At 28.8% G+C, this 21,899-nt stretch overlaps 1 protein-coding gene across 1 annotated transcript; it reads left to right on the forward strand.

The window, feature by feature from the left end:
* The first annotated feature begins 14,132 nt into the window (after window positions 1–14,132).
* On the forward strand, window positions 14,133–16,692 carry LOC105132064 (gibberellin receptor GID1B-like). Its single transcript, XM_011035345.1, has 2 exons — window positions 14,133–14,570; window positions 15,163–16,692. The coding sequence occupies exons 1-2, from the start codon at window positions 14,532–14,534 to the stop codon at window positions 16,156–16,158; spliced, it is 1,035 nt and encodes a 344-aa protein (XP_011033647.1). The 5' UTR covers window positions 14,133–14,531; the 3' UTR covers window positions 16,159–16,692.
* Window positions 16,693–21,899: the final 5,207 nt, after the last annotated feature.

Raw genomic sequence — 21,899 nt, forward strand, 5'->3', positions numbered from 1 at the left:
ATATCTTTCCCAAATATAAATTAATTTTTTAATTAAAATATCTCTTGATTATTTTAGGAATTTTTTTTAACTAGAATCACTATTTAAAAAAAAAACATTTCATGATTGTTAAAGCAAGTTAAACAAATATAAATTAAAATAATGTGTCCATACTTTATATGTGAATTAAGGCTAAAAAAAATAATATATGTTGTAAATTCATGTAAAAAATATATTTATGAATTTTAAAAATAAAAATTTAATTTTAAGCAAATATTCATGATCAACAGTTTACTCTTACTATTAATTTTTTTCATATTAGTTAGATAGTAATTAAAAAAAATTATAACATTCTAATTAAAATTTATAATATTATTTAAAAACTATGTTAGAATTGAAGGGTAGGAGAATTATCATGTTAAATAGTTTTTTTAGATTGCAAAAAAAAGAAGAAGAAGAAGAAAGAATAAGATGGGTCATGCCCAATACCAAACTAAAACATAAAAAGGTTTAACCGGTGTTTTTTGCTTTCTTTATATTTATTTTTTAAAAGACAGATGACATATTATTTTTTAAAAAAAAACAAACAAACAACTTTTTATTTAATAGTAAACGATACACCTTTAAGTTGTCTAGTTTATAGTTACTGAATCTCGTTGGAAAGTCAAATTTTCAACTTTTAAGCCACATAAATTATTTTTAACCATTTTTGTATGAAACAATCTAAAAAACACCATCTAAATCTCAATAAACCAATTTATAGCATTAAAATAGCAAAAAAGTAGACAAAAATTGAAAAACAACCTAAAATTACAAGACTTCCAATGTCCCGATCTACTTTTGTTTTTACAATATTAAGGCAAAAAATCACCACCATCAAACTCCCAAGCCTTGATCTACTTGAAAACTCTCTTTTTTTTATTTTAGTCTTTATATATTTATTTTTTGAAATTTATCTAGTGGAGTTATGTAAAAAAGAAAGATTAAATAAAAAATAATAAAAAGTATAAAGATAAAATTAAATAAAAAAACTAAAATAAAAAAAGTGAAGGAGCGAAGCGCCTTAGAGGCCAAGTGTTGTTATGCCTAGCAAGTCAAGTTAACATGTCTAACCTTTATTAGTATTTTGTACATGCTAATTGTTTTGAAAAAAATTCAAACGACATGTTTCTCATGGTCAAATATTTTTCCCGCTTACAAAAATTTTGTATATGCAAGCTTTTTTTATGTATTTTTTAACATTAAAAAAATTAAAATGTAAGTTAAAAAGCTTGTGTATACATGTAATCAAATAAATCAAAAACTATCTAATAAACAAAGAAAAAAGATACTAACAAGAAGTAAAAATAAAAATTATAAGATTTTTATACACCTAAAGGTATAAGGAGATGAGTATCTTAAACTCTTAGCATTCCATGTTAAGAGTTATAAGAATAGCTCTGTAACCCAACACAAGACCAATAAAAACCATCAACTATATATTTAGATCTAAAATGATTATAAATCCAAAGATGTTGGATTTAACATCTTTTTAGACACACCGATGCCGGAGCTCAGCACGTAACCGAGCCCAAAAAAGTAAGATTTGACATCTTGTTAGATCCACACGTACTTGGGTCAAAACTCATAGCTAAGCCTGAGGAAGTTGGGTATGGTGTCTTATCATACTCACATGCATTTTGGCTCACCATGTAACTAAGTTCAAGGATGTTAGGTATGATATCTTATTAAATCTGTATGTTCTTGGTTTCAGCACGTAATTGCATCCATAAAAATTGGGTTAGATATTTTGTTAAATCAACAAGTATTTAGGTTTAGTATGCAGCTGAGCTAAAAGATATTGAATTTGACATCTTACATGAAAATAAAATTAGACTTGTATTATTTGAATTTGATATTCTACATTTTTATATATATTGGATCATTACCTTATCTTTATTTTTGCTATTTATATGTGTCTTTTAAGTAAATGAGTTATTATAAAATATGTTGATAAATAATTAAAAATAACCCTATCTTTAAAATTATCTTAGCTTTTATCTTTAAATTTACTATTTTTTTTAATGTTAGTTATACTATAGATTTTATTATTTAATCCATGATTGAAACATATTGATCATACTCATACTGCTTGTTTTCTATATAAATATAATTTTCAATATACCCAACTAATTAAAATCAATGAAACGGTTGCTTGTGACGGTTCCTGAACGGATATGAAGATTTTGAAAGCTAATAAGCCTCCACTCCATTTTCCTACGCCATAACAGCCGGCACGACTGCGGTTCCCGTAAGGGGTGGAAGTGTTTTTGTGAAAAAAAAAGAAGTATATTGTATATTTTTATCTCTTACTATTTGAAAAAAAAAACTTATATTGAGTATATTTTAGTCTACTCAGCTTTTCACTTTGCCTTTATTTTTAATAAAATTATAGTTTATATCTTATAATTTATAAATTATATGAAATTTTACGTTACATGATCCGATGTAAGTAAAAAATAAATAAATCCAGATTATTTACAGCAATAATAACTAAAAAAAAAAATTTTACTAAATAATATTACAATTTTGTAATAAATTTTAGCCACCATCCTCATCCTTTTTACCTTGCAGGAATTCAGCAAACCAAATACAACGAACCAAAATAGCAGCACTTAGAAAAATTCAACAAATTGATTACTCGAGAGAGATAATTAGTTAATTAGCCCGTCAGCTCCTCCAAATCTAGAAACTTTCGATGATGAGAATCATAAATTCATCACCAGTCCTACCATCTCAGCTTGTACTTTATGTGTTCTTAGATTGTGCTGTATAATCCCAACACCTTATATTCTACTTGTTATACTTTTCAGGATCGAAATATATGCGTTTTGTTTTACAACATGCAAATTGCTTATGCAGCTGAAAGATACAATGGTGGTCTCGCCAATGTGAAATGAGAAGTTAAAACCATCTCTTTATCCTATGAAGAACACTCTCCTCCAAACATGATGAGAGGAACTGCAGGAACTCCCTTTGTTTTAAGCAGAATCACTAGCAAGGAGATTCAAGAAAAAGACAGAGTCCATTCATATCCCTAGTGTATCTGCAGAACAAAGAGAGCAGCTTGAAATGAAGTTAATTCCCTCACTTTAGACATTCCATAATTCTTCATTGCCTTGGCTTGAATCGGATTAGTTCGAGTCAAAGGACTCTGCTTCGGCAGAGCGCTGCCCACCCTAGCAAAAACTATAATGAAGGTGACAGGCCTGATTCGAAGAGAGGAAGAACTTCAATCAAAATGATGATGTATTGATATAAAACTTCTACCCCAAGCATATGGAAGTGACCCAAATCAACAGCAAAATGCAGTTGAAGATGACGAAGAAGATGGCTTCCTATTTGATCTTAATATGCCCGGAATGTGCTTCAAATGGCTTCTATGGGATTGAAGAAATCCACCTCTTATGATTATTCCTTCTAACTGATTAATTTGTTGCCGGATTTTGACTCCTAGCAACAAATTTGGCACATAGAAAGGAAAGAAAATTGAATTAGTCATGGTTTAGGGAGAAGAAAATAATTTTTAATTTGATAGTTTACATGACATATATACATGTTACTGGGCTTTTATATGATGATTATGATGATGAAATTTTTTTTTATCTAAATTTAAATAAATAACTAAAATTAAGGTTTGACTAAAAAATGTATTTTTTCCTTAACTTAAATCATTTTAGTGTTAACAAATATTTCTTTTAATTGCTTTAAATTCTTATTCAAATAACCATTTTGTTAATAGAAAAGGTGAAAAACCATTGTTCTATAAAATAAAATAAAAACATAAATAAGAAAAGGTACTTTCTGGAAAAGATTTACATTTGTTTTTCTCAAAATTTAAATCACTATAGTTCTTATGAATATTTATTTTAATTACTGTAAAAAAATCTTAAAGAATTTGCTCCTCTTAAATCGATGATTTATATTTCCATGATACATTTTCAAGAACAAAAATCATATATGCTTGGAGATTAAAATTCAACTCCGAGATAAATAAGAGAAAACAAATTAAATTAAATTAAACAACAGTAAAGATAAAATATTTGCATGTCTTTTGTTTCTCACAATGAAGATAAATTTCACACTTTAATCTTCAATAAATGTTAAGATTATACCCTAGACGTAGGGCAATTTTATTTTTATTAAGGCCTGGACTTCTATAACTGAAAGCACCTAGCCCATAACTTTTTTATTTAATTGTTTTATGTTTTAATTTCAGAATAATTCTTTTTAATTAAGATTATTATAATGAAATTTAAGAAACAGTCCAATTATACCTTACTTTTTAGCTAAGATTTGAGCCTTTTATGTTAATATTTTCAATTAATATATCAAAAAATTTATATATATCTAATATGCAATATTTTTCAACCATATTGCTCATGGATATTCAATGAGAATAATTCTTTTTGTATTTTTTATGTTAATTATTGTTTCATTTTCTTAAGTCGCTGCTTTAAAAATTATTATAGCATGATTTTTTTTATTTTTTTTATTGAGTTTTTTTTCATATAATGCCAAGTTTTATTTAAAAAAACATTCTTATAATGAAAAATATGTTTGCTAGAAAATAACATGAATGATTGGCTAAAGAAATATATTTTTTTCTCTTTGATTTAAATCATTTAAATTCTTGTGAATATTTTATTTTAATTATGTTAGGTTTTCATTATAAAAAAAAAACCATGCCATATATAAAAAAATACATGTTTTTTGCCAAAACAAAAAAAAGAAATGCATTGATAAAAAAATCACAACCTCATTTTTGAAATATAATTTTTTATGTTTTTTCTTTGTGGAAGGGATTAAAAAGAATTGAGAAAAAAATGCAATCATGTGAAATTTGAAAAGAAAAAAAAGAGGAGTAAGGTGCTGAAATTGGCTAAATGGAAAGCCCCGGTTTGAATCTGAAAAGGCGGAGAAGCTTTAGGGATCAAATTGAGTTTTTTCCATACCAGCATTCAAATGTGGTCTTTTTTTTTTTATTAAATTTAATTCTTTTTTTTTAACTAAAACTAAAGTTCTATTTTGCAAAATGAATTTTTAATTTAACATCAAAATATTCATCGAGATTTTATATATAAAAGAAAATGCAAATTAAAACAATCTCATAATATAAAATCATAATACATCTTATATAAGAGTATGAGATTGTAAGTAAAAAAAGAAAAAAAATGTGGTGTTTGTTTGATCATGGCAATTAACGATGGATTGGGTCTAGAGGAACAGTACACAACACACCATTTCTTCTTTCCATAATTTTTTTTAAGGTGAACTTTATTTCCCTTTGTATATATATATATATATATATATATGACGCTAAGGCTTGTAGCCTAGCAATCTTAGCAGAGGTTTTTTACTCATTCTAGGTTCAAGTATAAGGATATATGTCTGTTATTTTTATAATATTTTATTTATTTATTTATTTATTGAACTTCTAAGATATTTAATAAATTTAAATATTAATTATGATGCGCGTAAACTAACTCGGATACCTCGGATTATATAATTTATAAATTCAAAGTTATTAAAATAGAATTATAAGATATTTAATAGATTTAAATATTAATTGTGATGCGCGTAAACTAACTCAGACACCTCGGGTTATATAACTTATAAATTCAAAGTTATTAAAATAGAATTTTTTAAATTTCAATTTGAATTTATTAACGGATATATATATTCATGAATTATATCAAGAAAACAATAAAAATATAACATCCATAGCTTATATAGCTTATAATGTTTAAAAAATAAAACACTAAAAGTCTTTTATCACTAAGTGGATAAATAAAATTATATAAACAATAAGAACTCTTTTTAAAAATTATAAGCCTGGCAATGTAGTCTTGTTTTTGTTGAATTTATTAAATCAACTGTAAAAATTCAAAGCAATAATAATGTGGATAGAGCAAAAACAAAAAAGCTTTAAATTGAAGGGTAATTAGGGGTTTTATAGTTATTTTGAAGCAAAAATAGTCTCTAAACAAATTATTCGATACAATTAAGTCCTTGAATAAAATCTGAATTTAATAAAGTCTTTTTATTAAACAGAAATATGTTTCCATAGAATTGGATTGATCACGCTTGTCTGATCTCATGTGTTTTCATCTAGCACAATTGATCACGCTTGTCTAATCTCATGTAATTGGTTGAAAACATGTTTTTGCTTAATGAAATGACCTAATCAAATCACAAACCTTGTCGAGGTATTAATCATAGTGGATAATTTATTTAAAAACTTATTCTACCCGTGCGAATAGTCCAAGAGGTTAGGTACCTTTTGCATATAAATTAAATTCGACCCCCCTTCTAAAAAACCCAACATGAAGTGCAGTTTCTACTATAGTAAATTAGGGTTTATTTATAACTATATAATGGTATTATATGTAGAAAAATAACAGTACATTTTCCTGTCATTATTTTAATTATATGAATGCTAAAAGACATCGACCTCTTCCTGTATCTGCTCGTATCTTCAACTTCATTTGTTTTACATTTAAACCCTTGAAATTCAAGAAAAAAGGGAAAGTTACTAAAAAACAAAAAAAAAAGAACAAAAATGATTAATTCATCATATTTTGACAATCAAAAAGGTTAATCATGGTGTTAATAAGCTATTATTAACAAAAAAAACTTCAATAAAATGATTTTATTGAGGTGCTTAAGATGTGACTTCTAGTGTCTAGAAACTTTATCAATAGACAATGTGTTGTTTGTATCTGGGAACAATGAATTATTTATTTATTTATTTATTTAAATAGAGTAATAAATTATTATCCATTTTATTTTAAAAGAAAAAGAAAAATAAGGTTAAATATGGCTTGTACACACCTGACTTTATCTTGATTATGTCAAACCAGACGTGTAGTCTTAACCTCCCATGACTAAGTGCCTCACCTCTTCTCATGTTTATTTAGTCACATTGTTTTTTAAACAGCTCTATTTTAAAAATTTCATTTCTATAATTAAACTTTATTCTTTTTTAATTTCATCATTACATGTTATATTTGATGATATTTTATGTGTTGATTTTTTTTCTTCATAAATTCTTGTGAATTCAAGGTGTTCAATAAATTTTTAAAATTTAGTTTAAGGTTAATTTAATTAAATAGAATTAAAATTTATGGTATAAAAAACAATTAAAAGAAGAAGCACCAAATTAAAAATCAAGTAAATTAAAGGTCCCTTTTTCATTTTCAAGGGAAAATGTTTATTTTTATTTAAAAAAATCTCAATTTACACTTTCTTTTACGTTTCAGTCGCTAAGTTTTAAGAAAGAATAAAAAAAAAAGGCTTGGAAGGGAGGAGGAGCAGCAGAGATGTCGGTTAACCATCTTCCAGCCCCCTCTCCCGAAAGAGCTAATCTTGGTATTGATAGGTGTATCTTACCAACAAGCATGCCATTAAGGCATTTTTAAATCTCGTCCTACTAAAAGAAAAAGATTAGAACTCGAACAATTTTTATATTTCATTTATTTTCTGGGTTTTTTTGCCATTTAAAAGGTGCTTTAAGGTTAAAAATAAGTTTAATAAAGCTTGCAAAATATTTATTGGGTGTTTTAAAATAAAAAAATAATTAAAAAATAAGTTTTTAAATTAAAAAAACTCAAACCTCAACTTGTCAGCCACGGCTCCCGTGGTTGGAATCTTAACCACTCCATGTGTTATTTCTTTTTAAGAAATGTAAATGCCATTTCATCCTTCTATTTAAAACAAAGTGAAGAAAGTCAAGGCTTTATTAACCACTCGACGACGTGTTTAGTTTTATATATATATATATATATATATCGAGCCAAATGTATTGGCATACCCTTTCAAGTCCAGAGGCCTTTACTCTTTTTATATTACTCTTTAGTGTTTTATTTGATTTTTTTATATTTTTCAAATAAGATTATGATTTTTCACAGTAATATTAGTAATCATTTCATTAATTATTGTATATAAACCTAAAACACATATTAAAAAAAAAAGACAATAATAAATATTCAATGAAATTAAAAATTTTATTTTCTTATTTTTTATTACAAATTTCTTCATCAAAATAAAAAAATATGTTGGTGCATAATAAAATTAGGTTTCGATACATTATAGTTTTCATGAATATATTTTTTCTCGTAGCTATTATATTTTAATCAATAAATCAATAAAATTTTGATAAAAAAATATTTTTCATTCGGATATTTTTATACAAATATTTATTTTTATTGATGTATATTTAAATAAAATATAAATCTCAAAAAGCTCATTTCAGTAACGCACAAGGAATTGTGCTCATAGCAACATATAGAATAGCAAACAATTTGCAATTTTGAGTATATTTATAACATGTTATTGTATTCATTCATTTTGTGGATTTTCCCCTCTATTCTATTGACCAAGAGGCTTAGCAACCATGGTTCGGAATCCTGCATTAAAAACAACACGTGTCATGACCAGGAGGGTGGTGGTGGTCGTAATTAAGGAAAAATCATGAAGAATCTTAGGAATACTATATTTGATGACTTTTGTTAAGGAACAAGCAAATCAAATGGTCTCCATTTACTTTTAAGTACACACTAATTTATACAAGCATGTCTCTGATGATAAAAGTGAGGAGCACTTTCGCCCCCTTTTCCTTTGCCCTTGTTCTTGATAACAACATCATCACGGCTGCTAATACTATAGCTTGTATTCTACGTATTCTTTCCATCAATCAAAATCAGCGGCGGGGGAAGACATGATAGTTTGTTTTTGTATTTTAGAAGTGTTTTTTTTTAAAAAAATTAATTTTTGTGTTTTTATCTCAGTTTAATTTTAAAAATAATTTTTAAAACATAACTCAGTTTGATTTTAAAAATAATTTTTAAAACATAAAAAATATTTTAATACATTTATTTTTAAAAAACCCTTACAAAACCCATGAACGCCGACATCAATCACACACCAGAAAGCAAGCAATAAAACACGTGGCAGATCCAGAGTCCTTAATACCCATCATGAGGGGCTTGGACGAGGTCCCGCCAGAGAGAGAGAGAGGTGTTTTGATCATCGTATCATCTTGTCCTTAAGAGGAATCGAGGAAGAGCATCTGAACCTACGCGGGACCCATCAAATAACATGAGTTCTATGAGGAAGACACGTGTACGAAACCCACGACCGATAAAGTCAACAGAGCTCCATGGAATACGACAAAATCCAAAGCCCACACTGGATGACCCTAGAAAGAAAAGAAAGAAGGAAAGAAAATTGAGACTCTCGTGCCCTGACAAAAAAAAGACGAGCAAACTATACTCCAGTCCCTTTATTTTGAATTTAATAGTGAATCAATCCTTTCTCAATAATTAAACACAACAAACATGTTTTTTATGAAATTATTTAATTTTATATCTCTAATTAATATTTTATATAGAATAAATGGATTAATAAGACAATTTTAAGCTGTAATTAAGGGGGTAAGTTATGGATATACAAGAAAAAGGGACTAAATTGTAATCGAGAGCTTTAATTAATATTTTATATAAAATAAATGGATTAATAAGAAAATTTTAATCTGTAATTAAGGGAGAAAGTTATGGATCTACAAGAAAAAGGGACTAAATTGTAATCGAGTGTAGTAAATAGGGACTAAAGGATAACTTGATCCCAAAGAAGGCACGCCGGGACGCGCTTTGTCACGAACAAAGCGACAAGCACGTGTCCTTGTCAATGGCATTTTGGATAGAGGAGGGGTAGTTTGGGTACTTAGAAGATGGATAATCAGGAGTGGGGTTAGGCAAGGGAAAAGAGTCGAGACGGAACCCGTTGTCACCACGTGCCTTGGCGTTTGGCGCACGCAGGAAAGTGTTTGTCTGCTTCCTCTTTTCTTCGTTTGTTTTCTAGCGTAATTTTGTATTTAAGTGGCACTAATAATAATAATAATAATAATAATTACAGTTATTGCCAGGCCCCTCCTTCAAGCTATTTCCACACAGCACTGCTTTTTCCCCTCTTTATTTTTTTTTCGTTTTCTAAGAATAAAAGAAGCTCTAGATTGAAATTGCAAATTACTCGCGGTTAAAAAATTGAAATCCGATTGGGTTAGTTAGTTGGTGGGTTTATTAAAAAGTAGAATTTGAAGGAGGTTGTGAGAAAAAAAAATAGATGTAATATAGTGGCCATTTGTTTTTATATTTAAAAAAAATTGAAAAACATTGAGATTTTTTCTTATTCAAATTAATTTTTTTAATATTTTTTAGATTTTTTTAATGTGCTAATGTTAAAAATATTTTTTTAAAATATATTATTTCAATATATTTTCAAATAAAAAATATTTTCAAAATAAAATATTACTGCAATACCAAATAAATTTTTAATGTAAGCATATAAAAATTAATCCAGAAAGAATTAAAATATTACTGCAATATCAAATAAATTTTTAATATAAGCATATAAAAATTAATCCAGAAAGAATCTTACAAAATCAAAGAGTGAGAAATATTTTTTTAAAACAAATTACAATATATATCATGTTAGTGAAAAAAAAGGAGATTATAGAATGTACATACAATAATATTACTGGACGTGTAAACTATAAATAACCAACAACCTGATTTTGTCCCATGTATAAATAATTAACTATATCATATGTTGTAGATACTAACTGGTTTGCATGTGAGTAGTATGTTGCGATGGTCAGAAAATTTTTAAATATAAAAAAAAATAAAATCTAAGAAATTTTTTTGATATTATTATTAAACTTAAAAATCCAATTATTTTGAGTTTTTTTTTTCATCAAGATAATTTTCTTTAATTATTTGTAAATCTCCTATTTATCTTAGCAAATACAAGGGTTTTCGTTAGATTAATTATTTAGTTAAAAACAAATATGTTTGTCACAACAAGTCAACAAGAAGTTTCAAAATAGTATATTCATGTTTTATGTGTGATCAAAAGCTAAAAAAATTATAAATATAATAAAATTATATTTAAAATATATTTAAAAATTCTAAAAATAACAGATTTAAATCAAATTTTTATAAGTAATTTATTATTAGTATGATTATTTTCATATCACATACATAACAATTGAAAAATATATTAAAGTTCAATTAAAAATTTTATAATGATATTTAAAAAATATATTAAAATAAATAAATAAATAAATCTAATAAATATTTTTTGGAATGCTAGAAAAAATTAAAAAGAAAATGATCAAGCTGAGAGCTAGTAGGCAAAGAGCTATGCCCTTGCGCTTGGCATTGCTTTATTTATTTATTTTTATTAAGAGGATAGATGGCACGTTGTCTTGGTTTGTTTTGTTTTTATTGCCTCTCCCAGCTCTCAAATCTTTGATCCCAGGCTTATACACGGTGCCAGCCAACCGAGACACAACATAAATTTATAATAAAAACAATTAAACAAATTGTTTATATAAATAGTAAATAAATATTAAAGCACAATAAAAAACTCGAAATCAAGTAAATAATTAATTATCTTTATTTACCAGAACTTATATAGAAAAGTGTGGCGGTTCTGCTACTTATACGGCTGGCGGTGCTGGCTGGCGGTGAGGAAGAGTTTTGGAGTTTTCTTGAAATCCTTTATTGCTGCTGCCTATGCCACTGTTTATGGTTGTTATCGCTACTGTTATGGATGGAGGCTCGTCTTTGCCTTTTTTTGAAATCCTCTATCTGATGGATGTTTTTTTTTCTACATTGAGCATTTTTTTATGTATATCTTTATTAATTTTATAAATTTTAAAATTAATAATTATATAAATTTTTAATAATTTTAAAATTTATAAAAATTAAATTACTAAAACCTGACAATTTAAGTTTTATTTCTTAAAATATTTTCATGATGATGTTGCTCTGCTACTAAAAGATGTTGTTATTATTATTATAGTGAAGATGTGGATGGTTAAGTAGTTGAAACTATATGTTATTTCGACCACAATAAATAGTTGTTTGGTATATATTTTGAATGCAAAATTTAAAAATGAATCCCAGTAAAAATTAAGTTTATATTGCTGATTTTGATAAAGAAAAAAATTAATAATTTTTACTTTTTATTGCTCATCTATTGTCATATGTGCAGAGTGAATATTCACTCTGCACATTGTTGAATTGAACATTGTTAGATGGATTAATTAATATGGCATTGTTTACATGAAATGTGCTAAGTGAATTAATTCACAAGTCATTATTTATATAACCACGTCAAACTCGAAAAAAAATTAATTTTTTTAATTGTATTTTATTTAAAAATTAATATTTAATATTATTCAATAACAGTGTATAAATTGAAAAGAGATCACATGATGACGCAACATTACAGAATTTAATCGCAATTCTAATTTTATTTGTGATGATATTTCACCTGATTTCATTGCATGTTCAAAAAATTATGAAAACTATAGTCTTAACCGGATAAATTTTACATATGATAAGATTATAGATAAGTTAATAGAATAATAAAACATATTTGATATAAAATATTATTTATTTAATGATGTAATAGTGGTAGTTGAATCTACAGTATTCAAATTAAAAACAATTAACATTAATATATATATATTTTTTAGTTATTTTATAATTTTAATTTGAAAAATATATTTGATTAAACACATTAAATAATTTTTTATTGAACCTCAATTTCAATTATAGTTTTAACTAAATATATATAAATATCTAGTCAATATTAATTTAAAATAATTTTTATAAAATAATTTTTTTCAAATTATAACTATAAAAATTATCACAACAACATATATATTTTTTAGTGGCGGCAAAATAGATGGAGTATGGCAGGTCGTGATTGGCTTTATTTTGAAATTTCTTGTTGTTTTTATGTCAATAATAATACCTAGGTTTCGATTTGGGAAAATGGTGGCAGGAGGAAAAAACAAGATGCATAAATTATAAGGGCATCTGGTATATTAAAAAAATTATAATAATAAACCTGAAACATTTTACATTTTTTTTTATTGATCGGTAGATTTTCAACTCAATCATGTAAAGTGCAATTACTTAGATAAATATTACAATATAAAATACAGTTTACAAGAATAAAATTAAAAAACGTCGTTGTGCTTAAAAAAACCCTTGAAGTATGCCTTATTTATCTTATAAAAAATAATTTTTTAAAAATGATTTTTTAATTTTTCATGTATTAGTTTACTTGAAGAAAATAAGTCAATGAAAAATATTTTTTATTCAAATAAAAATTTAGCTTGATTTTTTTAAAAATATTTTTTAAAAATTACAAAAATTAAAAAAATATTTTATAATTTATTTTTTATATTAAAGTTGGTCCTTAATTTTTTAATTGCTATATATTTTATTTTGAATCTTTTTCTCTTTAATTTTATCCCTTAAAATATGATTTAATTGGATTTTTATATCAATTTTATTTTTTATTTTTTTACTACTATTTTTTTATTATTTTATTAATTAATTTTTTTTATCTATCAAGTTTAATTTATATTTTTTTTATTGTTATTTATTTTATTTAAAATAATTTATAAAATTAAAATATTTTTTTAATTTATTCTCTTTTATTTTTTTATCGGTTATATTTGATTTTTATTTTTTTATTGTTATTTGCTTTATTTGAAATAATCTATAAAATTTGATTTTTTTTAATTCTATTATATTTTAATATTTTATTTGTCATATTTAATTTATATTATTTTAATAAACTTGAAATAATAAAATATTAATAAGTTATTTTTTATTTTATTTTTTATAATATAATTAAATATAAAAAAATATTTTTAATTTATTTTTCATAAAATTCACCTTTTAATAAAATCTATTTTTCAAAAAAATATTTAAGCAAACAAAAAAGCGTCTATTTTAACAGGTAAAGAGTGTTTAACTTATTGTGTAAGCAAGCACACGCAACTAAACAAAACGGACCCATCACAGGTCTGGCCTGCCAATAGCCATAGTTTGAACTTTCAACTATCAACCTTCCCATTCACGTGTAAACCAACACTCATCCATCGGGAAAGAAGTTAAAAACAATAAGGGAAAGCAGTTAGCAAATAGAGAGCTTAGAAAAACAATAAAAGAAACAAAAACAAAAACAAGAAAGAACAAGCATAGCTCGTAGCAAGTGGAATTTGTATTTTATATATCTATATATCTATATATATATATATAGATTAACAAGAGGGAGGGAGGGTGAGAGGGGGAAGAGGGATGGTAGGACCCACGTGAACAGTTTAATTCTGCCGGCCGCTTTGTCTTCTCTTTCGTCTCCGTCCGCCACCGTCGCTCTTTTGGTTTTGCTTGCCCCTTTGACTCTTTCTATTTCCCTCTCGAGAAGAAGAAGATATGATATATTTCATTTCTTTCTCCCTCTTGCACAAAGTCTGTCTCTTTGTTCCTTAATACATAGCTGCAGCCACACACACAAACAAATAATAATAAGAAGAAGGAAGAATTCAACGAGAAGGTAATGAAACGATGAAGAGCTTGGTTTCTTTCAAGTATTTTTAGCTTCTGGGTTTTGGTCTCTTGATATCCATCCTTTCAATTCCTTCCCTCATGGCTGGTAGCAATGAAGTCAACCTCAACGAATCCAAGGTATATGTATATTCTCTCCATTTCTTCACCGCTCTCTTTCCTTCTTCTTACATTACTATCTTGTTCTTTTCATTTGCTTATCATTTCTCTAATGAAGACTTTGGAGCTTAAATTATTGTTACCTTTTCTTCCTCTTCCTCTTCTTTCAATTCTGCTTCATAGGTTTGTTTGTTTTTCTTTAGTTTACATTGAAATATGAAGAATTTGACTTCGATTTGAGTCATTTCAAGCGCTGATCTTGCTGCTGCTTCGATTTCTTCTCATCTGGTTCAAAGTTTCATCAAGTTCTTCAACTTCAATCTCTATTCCGATGGCATCTTTTGGCAAAACTTGAAAAGCGTTCTTGGGTTTTCATTCAAGCTTTACTCTGTTTAGTCTCCCTTTCATGATTTATTTGGCATTCCTATTCAAAAACTTCTACCTGGCCTGCTTTGTTGTGTATAAGAAAACCTGATGTGTTCTCCAATATCTAAGATGTACTTGAATGATTCACCGGGCTCTCAATCAATATATACAACGTCAAGATCGTGTAAACCTTAATTTCTTTTAAACATATATAAAAGACGTTTGAAATCCTGTTTTCTCCCTGCAGAGGGTTGTTCCGCTAAACACATGGATCCTCATTTCCAATTTCAAGCTTGCATACAATCTCCTTCGCCGCCCGGATGGGACCTTTAACCGCGAATTGGCGGAGTTCCTTGAACGAAAAGTCCAGGCCAACACCATCCCAGTGAATGGAGTTTTCTCCTTTGATCATGTTGATCGCACCACATGCCTCCTCAACCGGGTTTACCAACCTGCCCCTGAAAACGAGGCTCAGTGGGGCATTGCAGAGCTTGAAAAGCCCTTGAGCACTACGGAGGTTGTTCCAGTTATAATCTTCTTCCATGGTGGAAGCTTTACTCATTCCTCTGCTGATAGTGCTATCTATGACACCTTTTGTCGCCGCCTTGTCAGCGTTTGCAAGGCTGTTGTGGTGTCTGTCAATTATCGTCGATCGCCCGAGTATCGGTACCCTTGTGCATATGATGATGGCTGGACAGCTCTCAAATGGGTTAAATCTAGGACCTGGCTTCAAAGTGGAAAGGATTCTAAGGTTCATGTCTATTTGGCCGGCGATAGTTCAGGCGGTAACATAGCTCACCATGTTGCGGTGAGGGCAGCGGAAGAAGAAATCGAGGTGTTGGGTAATATCCTTCTCCACCCAATGTTTGGTGGACAACAGAGAACAGAATCGGAGAAGATGTTAGATGGCAAGTACTTCGTCACGATTCAAGACCGCGACTGGTATTGGAGAGCATATCTACCTGAAGGAGAAGATAGGGACCATCCAGCATGTAATATATTTGGTCCAAGGGGCAAAAATCTTGAGGGACTGGAGTTCCCTAGAAGTCTAATTGTTGTGGCTGGTTTCGATCTTGTTCGAGATTGGCAATTGGCCTATGTTGAAGGACTCCAGAGAGCCGGTCATGAAGTAAAACTCCTGTATCTAAAAGAGGCCACTATAGGGTTCTACTTCTTGCCAAATAATGAACACTTCTGCTGTCTCATGGAGGAGATAAAGAAGTTCGTGAATTCTAACTGTTAATAAACTTCTTAACCTTACCTACAGGCAGCCATACATAACAGAACCTTGACATTTCGCTTGGGCTATCTCTCTCTCTCTCTACCCCTTTGTTTTTTCCAGTGATGGTGTGTAGTTACAAGATTATTGTGTAGCATTACTTATTGCCATTTTACCACTTCGGTGGTGGTAAATGGTGGTGTGAGTTCTGTATCTCCGGGAACCAGTTGTCCTTGGTCTGCATAGAGTGCCTTCCGGGTTCATGAAGGCAAGCTATTCGAGAGGGGCCAGTTCGGAAGGACATGAACTTGTTTACATGATTCAGCTGAACCATCAAAATACAAAACTTACCCATGTCAACTTCCAGCCAGGATAATGGGGGAAGGCATAGCTTAGAAAGCATGGGGGTCATGTTAGGTGGTTGATCAAGTTGTTTCTGTACTTTTGTAATTTATAAGCACTAATTTGTGAACATAGACTGGAACATATCCATCCTGTTAAGAACTTGTATGGCATACAGGTCTTCTAGGATTATATAAGATCTTCGATTTTTATCTATCCTGGTGCTCAACCTCATCTTGTCATCATTGCTTTTTGTTTCTTCGATGGGTAGCCTTGGCAATTTGCTGAACACCATGACAGATTCTGTAGGACCTAATCGAATAAATCCTCTGCTAATCATCATTTTTGTCAAAAAAAAAACAGAAGCTGTTGAGCAACGCAAATGAACCTGTTCAGTAATTTAATTTTTATGGCGTGAAGGATAATTTCCTTTCCATCTTAAGGATTGTCAATTTCGAAAAGGGTGTATCGGTTGTCGATTGCCCACTTTTTAAACGCAAAATGGAGCCCCAATTTGGCTCTGTAATAGCAAGTGTGAAGCTAGAAAAAGAAACCTGCTCCCTCAACCAAATCAACTTGAAAAATGGGCACAAAGGGAGGCGTGGCGAAACATGAGGATGCCTAGACAAAATCCCGTCCACCAAGAAAAAGAGAATGGAAATTTTGGGCAAATAAAGTGATTGGACATGAGGTCCAAATCATGGATATCACCCACCTTTCGACGTCAAACCTGATTAATTCTTGTCAGCTCCTGACTGCTTGTTTGTTTGGAGCTCGGGATGGTAAGCAAAAAACAGGGATTTTGGCCATGGTTTGATGGGGGGAGAAACTCATTTACCAGTGGTTGGGAATTTCTTTTTGTCTTTGCGGGGGACCACCCCAGCAAAAAAACAAAAAACAAAAAAAACACACCACCCTCGAAGCCCCCATTTTTCTTATTAAAAAAACCCATCTGCTTTAAATGAGAGGTAGGAACAGCTAAGCTCGGATAAGGACACGGAACCCTGTCTTTAATTGACTTTCGATGCCTTTGCTTAGAATATATGCCTTCGCACCAAAATTTATTCACATTGGTTTTCAATTTCTTGCTCCTTGTTCCTCAGATTGGCATGGCTGGTCCATTCCATTTTAAATTAGCTGTTCTTGTTTTGAAATTGTTCTCTAATACGACAAGGCACAGACATTGACATCAATTCCGGGTTCTCTTTAGCCACGTTTACGGACAAAACCTTCTCTTTGTTCTGGTCGGTTGGGCAGTAGATTGCAGGATGGGGTTGTAGTTGTTGTTTTTTAAAATATTTTTAATAAATATATTATAATAATATTTTTAATTTTTTGAAATTATCTTTTATATTAGCATATTAAAATAATTTTAAAAAATAGGTTAAACCGCTGGGTGAAACACACCCTAGATGATGTACAATTGGCTTCGCCCCCGCTTTTATTAATTTATTTCCTGACTTTTATTCGTATTATTGTTACTAACTACTACTTCAATCTCAATCTAATGGTGCAGATCAAATCAAATCAAGGCGTGCTCTTTTAAAAAATTATTCCGTGCGCTTACTTTTCCACCCAAGGCCACAATCGGGCCATTATCTAAGTCAACAACAAGGCTCAGGCAGCATGCAGATCACTCACTGCTTGGGTTTGCTACTCCTGAATCAAATGGCCGTCTTGTCTGCCGGGGATCGGCCGGGTGGCAAAGCTCATCGGTATAATTCATCAGAGACGAGACTCCCGAGAGGGATTGCTGGATTATCCCTCGAGAAAAATATTGCCATCATCCAGAAGAGATGGGACATCTTTCGTTTGTCCCCACTCCTAGCGATCGAGCACGGGCGACAATAAATCCCCCAGAAAATACAATATATAGTAGCTGACAATATGTTCGAGGTTATATATACATGTACATGTCACAGCTAATTAATATTAATATTAATATGAAAGAAAAGAATGAAAATAAGACACGAGGAACCATCCAATGAGGGTCAACACCTTGTGGCACACGAGCTAAGACAATGAGGAGGAGGATGATGGTTTCCAATGGGAGAGTTGGAATCTGATTCTCATGTATATTGTTCTTTTAATAGAGTTTAGGTTTTTTTTTTTAATTTTGAGAGAAAAAATTAATGGAATTGAGAGTATTTAAGAATATGATTGTTGTTATTTTTTAAAATATATTTTATTTAAAAATATATTTTTTTAGTAACATAAATGAGTGTTAATAACATGAAGTGTTGCTTTTTCTGTGAAAAAAAGCTTTGAAATGATGCAAAAAGAAACGTTGGATTTTATAGTTAAAATAGCGGGGATTTTAAGGTAGATATAAATGAATATATTACCTAATAAAAGACATTATACTTTAAAAATTTATAAAACATCTCAAAAATTTAAGAAAAATGACTAATATTTTAATTCCTTATAAGTGCTAATATATTAGTAAAAATACAGTAAACCTACTGGTGTAGAATAGATGATAATAAAGCAGGAACACCATTAAGCAAACGGATCCCTGTACATTGGATTATTAATAAAATATTCTCAATTTAATTAAACGTGAAGAGATTATTAAGAGAAAATAGAGTATATTCATTAAAATATAAATTGTTTTTTAATTGAATTTTACAGTTCACATTGTAGTATGAAGGGAAAAAATAAGAATTTATTTATTTTTTGATAATTTTACTTATTTGTAAACAATTAATTCAATACCCCGCAAGGTAGAGCCAAACGAATGCGTCTATATATATTGGACGCTTCAAAAATAAATAAAATTGTACGAGGTATCTCTCTCTCTCTCTCTCTCTCTCTCTCTATATATATATATATATATATATAGATGTTGTAATTTAATGCAGACGGAATACGAACAATGGAAGATTACGCAGCTAGTACGGGCGAGTACCAGTTCTGATGGGCGCTGAAAAGTTTGGATATGAAACAGTGTCACTGTAATTCTTGAAATTTTATAGCATGTTTAAGATAAAGGTAAAATTTACATTTTTAAAATGTTTTATGTATTAAGATAATATATATTTTTTATTTTTTAAAATTTATTTTTGATATTAGTATATTAAAATGACTTTAAAATATAAAAAATAATATTTTTATTTTTATTTTTAATTTTATGATTGAATATTTAACATAAACTCTTTTTTAAAAAAAAACTTTAGATGCAAGAATCAAAACAAACAAATCCGAATTCGTTTCATCCCTTTTTCAATTCATCATTTGTAAGTGTTATTGTTTTACTTTATGTGAATCTCTCCAACTTTTGCTTCAACTTCCCCAACCAGTCAAATTACTACTATGCAGTTGGATTCAAATCATTAAATATTTTTTTTTTGTATTATATATACAAGGAAAAAAGATCAAAACTAAAAGATAAGTTGTCTTGAAAATTGAATATATATATATATATATATATATATCAACAAGGGGATAGGCATGAAAAAATCCAGTGACCGAAACAGCAAGCAAGAGTGCTTTGGCTTTTGTTTAATCCAGAAGTTAATTGTTTGACAAGCAAGTGCACTAGTCTCGCATCAATTTCCAATTTTGTGTTTTTGGGTAAGATTCATTCCCCTCGAGTTCTTGTCGTCACCCTCCAGTCCAAAAGAGGGATAATTAATAGTCTCAATTCTGGATTGGACGGAAAAGAATAGCGAAAGGCTACCATCTAGCTACTCGATCTTGCTCAAAATCAAAACCATGAACAGATAAATTGAAGTCTCGTGAAGCATGCATGCATCCAGATCATGCAGGATCAGACATGGACAGCACCGCTTCTTCAACGTTGACACAGTAATTCGCCGAAAAAGAAAAAAGAAACTGCAAAAAACTTTCTTTACAGTATGGTCCCGGCAGATCTCAAACGGTGTCATGGTGGGTAAGCCCCTGGCTCCATGATGCGGGACTCAAATTTAAAGATTGATAAAAAAAATTTAATTTAGAATCAACATAGATCAAACCGAGTATTTTTTGTTTGATCTGGTTTGATTAATTGAAAAAATAAATTAAAAAAACTAATATTATCAAGTTATTTTCCATGTAAAGGGTAAGTTGATATCAAAATTTAGAGAAGATGAGTTATGAATTGATTGGTCTAAATGGCAAGGATTTTAGCCATGTATAGAGTGCAAAATAATGACCCAAATGACAAGAACAACAACTCATGAAAAACCCAAACTAACTCTAAAAAATCCATGAAAGTGGTACTGTTTCTAATTAAATTAGATAGCAAAAATTAGAGCAAAATATCCCTAATGCACATCCCTTTTATGCAAAATCAAATAGCAAAAAATATTTTCTATCTCTTCATTGTTTGTTTTTGTTTTTAAATAATAATGATTAAGTGTACAGTATGAAAGAGGAAAAGATAGAAATTTAGGGTCAAATGTTTTCTATCCCTTCATTTTTTGTTTATAAAGGCTCGAGTTTTGAATATTTTATCAAGAAAATAAAATAATAATAAGAGAATTAGAGAAAAAAAGTGATAAGAGAAGAATAACTTGAAAGACATTTGAGAAAAAAAAGGGGCGGTTAAGAGCTGAATGATTATGAAATTTAGTTTTAGAGTTTATTTTTATAGCAAATTTAAATGTTGATTGAACCGGTTCGATCGGTTTAATATTTCAAAAACTAAAGTCAAATTGAACTTATTTTTATAGGCCTTTTAATATGTTTTTTTTTTTAATTCGGCTTTTGAGATTAATTTTTTTCTGGTTTTTTTAATCATTTTTTCAATTTTTTAGCTTACCCCTGATATGTAGTAATAGTGGAAATTCTAGCATTTTAAATCTACTTTTATTATTCAGCTTGACGTCTCAAGTGCGGTGGCTTCGGTGGTTGAGGCAGGCTAGAAGTGACCTTGAGGTTGCGGGCTCAAACTGTTGTAGGTGCACGTTTTTCTTGAAACTTCTTAAAACAAACGCAAATGACTTGTCGTGAGTGCCTTTATTTTTTTAAGGAAAAAGGTGGACGACTGAGTTTTTTATCCTAGTAATTTTTTTCTTTTTTTAAATCCATTATTTACGGTGAGATTTTTATTCAATTTTATTATTCAGGCTAATTTTTTTTCATAACAATTTTTTTAAGGTTTTTTCTATCTCTTTATTTTCCAACATCATTAATTTAATTTAATTTTTTAATATTTAATTAATAATAAATCACTTTTTATATTGTTAATTATATAATAAAACTAAATTCACCGAGTGAAATTATAACCTGGAATATAAATTAATTAAATAGTAATTAAAAAGTGGGGTTAGAATTTTTGAGCAATTTTTTTAATATCGTTTGGTTTTTGTAATTTTATCATTTAGGTGAGGTTTTCATTAAAATTTATATTTTAATATTGAATTAATAATTAATTAATCTTAGTAATTTTTTATCATGTAGTAAAATAAAATAAAAACTTA

Source organism: Populus euphratica, unplaced genomic scaffold (genome assembly GCF_000495115.2).
Source record: "Populus euphratica unplaced genomic scaffold, PopEup_1.0 scaffold26.1, whole genome shotgun sequence".
In the NCBI taxonomy this organism is placed as follows: domain Eukaryota; kingdom Viridiplantae; phylum Streptophyta; class Magnoliopsida; order Malpighiales; family Salicaceae; genus Populus; species Populus euphratica.

Bases quoted from the DNA above. Each gene is read 5' to 3' on its own strand.
- LOC105132064 (XM_011035345.1), top strand. From the start codon at position 14,532: ATGGCTGGTAGCAATGAAGTCAACCTCAACGAATCCAAG. The intron at 14,571-15,162 runs GTATATGTATAT...TTCTCCCTGCAG, and splicing joins TCAACCTCAACGAATCCAAG to AGGGTTGTTCCGCTAAACAC.